The following is a 7,241-nucleotide window of genomic DNA, read 5'->3' as shown; positions in this document are numbered from 1 at the left end:
AATTTTCTCCCACACATAGAGTAGGTGAATGACCTCTCCCCAGTGTGTATTTGCTGGTGTATAGTGAGGGTTGATGATGTCTTTTGGAGAAACAGTACCTGCTCACAAATTCAGCCTGAGACAAAGCCGTGGAAACAAGACAATTTTATTCTGTACGATCTTGCAAGAAAGGGTGTCAGCTAGACCGGCAGACACTACAAAGCATGTTGAGCATTCTTATACAGTTTACAAGTTGCAGAATCACGCCTCCTTGCTCCCATTGGTCTTATCCTATCGTTCCCCATCCTGTCTGACAGCCCTTGTTTATCGTTCCCTTTTCTGCCAGCCGAAGGCCCCATTCCCTTGTTTACTGCAATCCTTATTTGCTACCCTAAAGAGCGCTAGGCATGCTGTATGTGCGAATCGTCAGATTTGCAGAAATAAGCCTCTGCTACAACACCCTTATCTCTACCATGTCCTTGTCTGCAGAAAGAATGTTTCTGGTCGTGTTAACTGCCATCTTTGCAGAACCTAGTCTCTGATTAATGACAAACTTCTGCTACAAAATGTTGTGAATTTCTGCTTCTGCAAGATCCCACCATTCATCCTTACCTGCAGAAACAGCACGTTTAATCTCTCACAATTCCCCCTTTTGCTTTTTCTCAAACTGTTGTTTCTGCACTAATTAAGCCCCTTTTTAAAATTCATTTTTCCATTCTCTGCCCTCTTCCGCTTGCTGGCATTGAGGTTCACAATCTTGTACACGGTTAACCCTTAAACCACTGTATGTGATGTTCGTTTTTCGAACTCTAGAAGCATTCTTTGACTTTCTCTTTGTTGCATACCATCTGCTGATTGTAAAAGCATCTGGTGATGTACTAGGGTTCATTCCCTTAGAGACGTCATTAATCGGTTCAGTATCCATTTGAGGACATTAAACCCCACCACCAGACCCACTAATATCAATAATCCATAAATGGACAAATTAACCAACCACTCTCCACAACCAGGTAATCCCCAACTCCCCCATTCCCAGAATGTTATGGCAAATGTCAGGTATGTACGTACAACACTCTTCCCCAATTAGTGGACAGGTACCACCTTTCTCTGCCAGAATACAATCTAGAGCCATCCTATTCTGAAGAGCCGTTCGCCTGGTGGCAATCATTTCTGTCGTTATGGCCGCCACTTGGGATTGGGTCTCGGCCAACGTATCGGCAGTATTGTTGACCAACTCCTCCAGGGAAGGCGCCAACTTTTGTATTTCTCTTCCTACTCGGGCAGTCTCATACATAGGTCTCAAAGTCCAGAGGAAGCGATCCTCTTCGGTTACTTCTCGGGGTGTCCGCTTCCCTCCCTGGCCATTCTGAGTTATTTCTGGGGTTTTATCTAACAGCCTAAGATGGGAAATTAGGTAGGCGAGGTAGCAGCAGCCGCTCAAGCCTTTCTGACTTTGAGGCAGTGTTAGATCAAAATCATCATTTCTACGCTTCCTACGCATTCGGTCACCCGAATGTACCTTTATCCGGGGATAAAGGGATCGGCCTCTTGGCCACATATCCAATATGTCCCGTTCAATATGTGGGGTAATTTTGTGACAGTAGCTTGGCTGGTGGCGACACAAGATGAGTTTCCTAACTGGAAGGTTACGCTGTCATTCTGATTGCAGAAACAAGTGGTATTGACTACTCCTTTCGGTGTGGAAACCCTAAGGCAGTCGATAGCACCCGGGGTTTTCGGAGCCGGTTGTGGGAATCATCCCGTGAATTTATAATCACCCCTTTCAGATCTCCATTTTGTATCATTTGAGCCCAAGTCAAACTGTTGTGCCTCGTACACCTCTCTATTGGTAAATGGTTTTACCGTGAGAGGGATTCCAGATTTTCCATGGTATGGGATCGCAGTGCATACCCAACAGTCGGTACGCCCTGTTACTCTAGCATAATTCTGACATAACGCGGTAAAATGATTCTTCCCAACCCCCTGGGCAACTAGTACCAATATTATCGTAACAACATAAAGCTGACTGCTCATTTCAGCTTCCCAACCCCTATCTGTCTGTTCTCTAACCCTTTAAATACCCGGGAGGCGTGGGTTCACGTCTCGCTGACAATACAAAATTTCTAACCAATACTTGATAGTCTTTCATATCAGTTCAATTCATTCTTTCTGCTCAGCTTGACTTTCAAAGGGCTGTCTGTAGGATGAACTTGCCACTCTTTCATTAATCATGGGTGTATTCGCGCTCTGCTTTTCAGGTTTTGATTCTTTTTTTGTTGTTTCTCATACAGAATGGACATGTACACTAACGTGTCCCTTCTTCAACTCAACCAGACAGGAGGCAACCCTTGATAACAAGGTGCAGATTTGCATGAACACAGCAGGCCAAGCAGCATCAGAGGAGCAGGAACACTAATGTTTCGGGCCGAAATCCTTCTTCAGAAATGGAGGAAGAGAAGGAGGTTCTGAGAAAAATAGAGAGACATTGGAAGGCAGATAGGAGATGGATAGAGGAGAAGATAGGAAGATAGGTGGAGAGGAGACAGACCGGTCAATGAGACGGGGATGGAGCCCGTAAAGGTGAGTGTAGGTGGGGAGGTAGGGAGGAGATAGGTCAGTCTAGGGAGGAAAGATAGCTCATGGAGGCAGGATGAGGTTAGTAGGTTGGAAATGAGGGTGGGGCTTGAGGTGGGAGGAGGGTATAGATGAAAGTAGAGGTTCGGGAGGCGGGGACGCGCTGGGCTGGTTTTGGGATGCGGAAGGAGGAGGGGAGATTTTGAAGCTTGTGACATCCACATTGATGCCTTTAGGATGCAGGATTCCCAAGCGTAATATTAGTTGCTGTTCCTGCAACCTTTGGGTAACATTGCTGTGGCACTGCAGGAGGCCCAGGATGGACATGTCGTCTGCGGAATGGGAGGGGGAGTTGAAATGATTCGCGACTGGGAGGTGCAGTTGTTTATTGTGAACTGAGCGTAGGTGTTCTGCAAAGCGGTCCCCAAGCCTTCGCTTGGCTTCACACTTTGTTCTCTGGGATTCTCCAGCAGTTTCCTTTCGCCTCTCAGACAATGAGCTTTGTCAATGATAATCATTTACAAAGGAAACAGCAGGAAAGTTAAACAAATACTTTTTCATCAATCTTTACAGTAGGGCGTACTTACAACATTTAAAAAATACTAAATAGTCAAGGAGCAAAAAGGGCAGGGAATAACCACAATAATGATCATAAGAAAAAAAAGTATTAGGGAAACCAGTAACGATTATCAAGGGAAATAGAAGTCCACTGTTTGGCCATTCAAGCCTGCTCCAAAATTTAACACGATCACAGATGACAATCCATCTGTTTCTGTTTTCTCGCCATACTCTTTGATCCCTTTCACCCCAAGAATTAAATCTAAATCTTTCTTAAAACATTCAATGTTTTACAGCACACACTTTTGGAGGCAGAAATTTTGAGAGGCTCACTGGTAAAGAAATTTCTCCATATCTCAGTCCGAAATGGCTGAGCAAATATCCTTAAAGTCTGGCCCGTAGTTCTGGACTTCCAGTTTATTGAGAACAACCTTCCTGTGTTTATCCTGTATAGACCTGTCAGAATCTTTTGGTTTCTATGAGATTCCCCTCTTCTGAACTGAATTGAATACAGTCCTAACTGATCCAGCCCATCTTCATATGTCAGTCCTGCCATCCTGGAATTGTTCTGGTCAATCTGATGATGGCATCGGCACAAAATATACTCCGGGTTGGGGATTTCAATGTCCACCACCAAGAGTGGCTTGGCAGCAGTACTACTGATCAACCTGGTCAGGCCCTACAGGACACAACTGCTAGACTGGGTCTGCGGCAGGTGGTGAGGGAACCTACAAGAGGTAAAAGCATACTTGACCTCAATGTTACCAATCTGACGGCTGCAGTTGCATCTGGCCATGACAGTATCAGCAAGAGCGGCCATCGCACAGTCATTTTGGAGATGAAGACCCTCCTTCACATTGAGAACAAATTCCAACATATTGTGAGGCACTATCACGGAGCTAAATTGGACAGACTTCGCACAGATCTAGCCAAGCAAAAGTGGGGATCCATGAGGTGCTGTCGGCCAAAACCAGCTGCAGAAGTGTTCTCTCGCACAATCTGTAACATCAAGGTTCAGGATATTCCCCACTCAAGCATAACCACCAAGCCAGGGGTTCAACCCAGGTTCAATGGAGATTGCAGCAGGGCATGCCAGGAGCAGCACCAGGCGTGCCTGAAGATGAGGTATCAACCTCGTGAAGCCACCAAATAGGTCTACATGCACACCAAACATCAAATGATAGAACTAAGCAATCCCAGAACCAACAGATCTTCAGTAATACGACATCCATTCATGAATTGTAGTGGACAATTAAACAACTCACTGGAGGAGGAATCTCCACAAATATCCAAATCCTCAATGATGGAAGGGCCCAGCACATCAGTGAAAAAGATAAGGCTGAAGCATTAGCAACAATCTTCAGCCATAAATGCCAAGTGAATGATACATCACAGCCTCCTTCAATGGCCCCAGCATTACATATACCAGCCTTCAGCCAAACTAATTCATTCCAGGTGATGCCAAGAAATGGTTGGAGACAATGGTTGGAGGCAAATGCTGCGGGACCTGACAACATTACAGCAATAGGACAGAAGATTTATGCTCCAGAATGTGACCCCCATTAGCCAAGCTGTTCCAGTACAGTTACAACATTGTTATCCTCCCGCAATGTGGAAAATCAGTCACGTATGTCCTGTACACAAAAAGTAGGACAAATCCAACCCGGCCAATTGCCACCCTATCAGTATACTCTCAATCATCAGGAAAATGATAGAAGGTGCCATCAATAGTGCTATCAAGCAGCACCTGCTCAGTGAAGTCCAGTTTGTGTTCTATCAGGGCCATTAAGCTCCTGGCCTTATTGCCCCCTTGGTTCAAACCTGAGCAAAAGAACTGAATTCCAGAGGTGAGGTGAAAGTGACAGCCTTGAAATCAAGTTTGTATGCGATCAAGTATGGTATCAAGGAGCCCCGAGCAAAACTGGAATCAATGGATATTGGGGAAACACTCTCCAGTGGTGTGACCCATACCTGACACAGAGGAAGGTGGTCATTGGTTTTGGAGGTCAATCATCATAATTCCACGGCATTTCTGCAGGAGTTCCTTGGGGTAGTGTCAACCAAACATCTTCACTGCTTCATCAATGATCTTCCTTCCTTCTTAAGGCATCATACATGGCCTCTGAGATGCAAAAGTAGTCTGTATTCAAATACAACAAAATGTGGACAATATCTTGGCTTGGCCTGACAAGTGGCAAGTCACATTTGTGCCACACAAATGCCAGGCTATGGTCATCACCAGTAAGAGACAATCTAACCACCATCCCTTGACATTCAATGATGTCGCTGTGACTGAATTCCCCACGATCAACATCCTGCGAGTTATCGTTCATCAGAAATTCAACTGGAGTGCACCAAATAAACACAGTGGCTATAGAGCAGGCTAGAAGCCAGGAATACTGTGATGAGTGACTCGCCTCCTGACTCCTCAAAGCCTGTCCCCTGACCACTATCCACAAGGCAGAAGCCAGGAGTGAAATGGAACACTGACAGGATGAGTGGAGCCCGATAACACTCAAGACGTTTGACACCACCAAGGACAAAGCAGTCCCCGTTTGATTGGCAACACATCCACTCTGTCCACCACCAACACTCATTAGCAGCAGTGTGTACTATCCTCAAGGTGCACTGCAAAAAATTATCAAAAATACTCAGACAGCACATTCCAAACCCATGACCACTTCCATCTAGAAGGACAATCGCAGCAGACATATGGTAACATCACCACTTTAAAGTTCCCTTTCAAATCACTCACCATCCTGACTTGGAAAAATATTGCTGTTCATTCACTATTGATGGGTCTAAAATCCTGAAATTCCCTCCTCGTCACATTGTGGGTCAACGCACAGCCGGTAGAGTGCATGGGTTCAAGAATGCAGCATAGCACCACCTTCTCAAGGGCGAACAGGAATAGGCAAGAAAAGCTAACCAGCCAGTGACGCCCACATCCCACAAATAAATAGAAAAAACAAGCATAAAGACTATAATGAATTCTTGACTGTGATGCTCAGAGTCCATAGGTTGCTGGCTCGACATTCTTAACAAGTACTAAACTCTTCCACAAATTCAACACCACTTTCTGCATTTTGATTCTCTCTGTTGTGTTCAGATCCCCGATTGGATTCCTGGTTGTTAATATACACGTGAACCGTCATCCCAATCCCATGGGCAATGTCCTGCTCCCAAGCACACCATCTGATTCCAATCCAGTGTGAGACACAGCAACCTCTCAGTGTTGGGTGGAGGTGTGTTTTGAGTATGACCAAGGTGGTGTGAATGTTCTGTGTTAATCTGACATCCAGGGATTGTGTTATGGAGTCTTAATGTTTGAAAATCCAAATATTTTTATGTTCTGCTGTGTCCATTCTTGCACAAAAAAACACAGAGAGCTAATGTGGTAGTATCATAAAATATCAGGAGAACAACTGATGGGTTTGCCACTTATCACAATGAGATGGGACGAGGGGAGTGATGAAGTCTTGGTCAACAAAATGGACTGATGACTGATGAGGGCCCTGACCCGAAACATCGATTTTCCTGCACCCCCAATTCTGTCTGACCTGCTGTGCTTCTCCAGCTCCACATTTTGTCGATTCTGGCATCCAGCATCTGCAGTCCTCACCATCTCGAAATGAGGAAGTCTTGCTGTGATTGTGCAGGGGACATGGACAAAATGAACCAACTCAAAAAGGTTAATGTTTGAAAGTGTCAATTTACAGAGGAGAGAGAAACCTGCAGATATGCACTTACTGAGGGCCAGAGAGCAACAGGAGGATATTTAGAGTTCCAAACGGCATCAACTCATGTCAGTCTTTGCGTTGAAAATGGAAGCTTTCCTGGTGACAATAGTTTGGGAGGTAAATTGTGGAGAGGATTTAAGGGATACCCAAAAGGAGTGATGTAGAGTTACAAGTGAATGGGTATAACAATGTCTGCTGCAGTATACAGGAGGCAATGCGATGTTTGACAGGAAGAATGATAAAGCGACTTTGATTTCACAGGACACCCAGATTCCTCTGCACCTCTGGTTAATTAAACACATTGACTCAGTCTGCAGGAGAAGCAAGAGATGAGGAACGGATAGAGATTTCTTTTTTCATTCATTCACATGAAGTGAGCATCACTGGCCC

At 45.1% G+C, this 7,241-nt stretch overlaps 1 protein-coding gene across 1 annotated transcript in view; it reads right to left on the bottom strand.

Annotated features, from left to right (window-relative positions):
• Window positions 1-964: 964 nt before the first annotated feature.
• The window catches only part of LOC132209912 (ral guanine nucleotide dissociation stimulator-like 1), a 143,921-nt gene continuing 137,644 nt past the window's right edge, over window positions 965-7,241 (bottom strand). Inside the window, exon 25 of the mRNA XM_059648224.1 lies at window positions 965-1,588. Coding sequence (XP_059504207.1) covers window positions 965-1,588 — 624 coding nt within the window. The remainder of the gene's footprint in view (window positions 1,589-7,241) is intronic.

The sequence above is a fragment of the Stegostoma tigrinum genome, chromosome 8 (assembly GCF_030684315.1).
Source record: "Stegostoma tigrinum isolate sSteTig4 chromosome 8, sSteTig4.hap1, whole genome shotgun sequence".
NCBI lineage: Eukaryota > Metazoa > Chordata > Chondrichthyes > Orectolobiformes > Stegostomatidae > Stegostoma > Stegostoma tigrinum.
The sequence above is the reverse complement of the archived record's forward strand: the minus strand, read 5'-3'. Positions and strand labels throughout refer to the sequence as shown.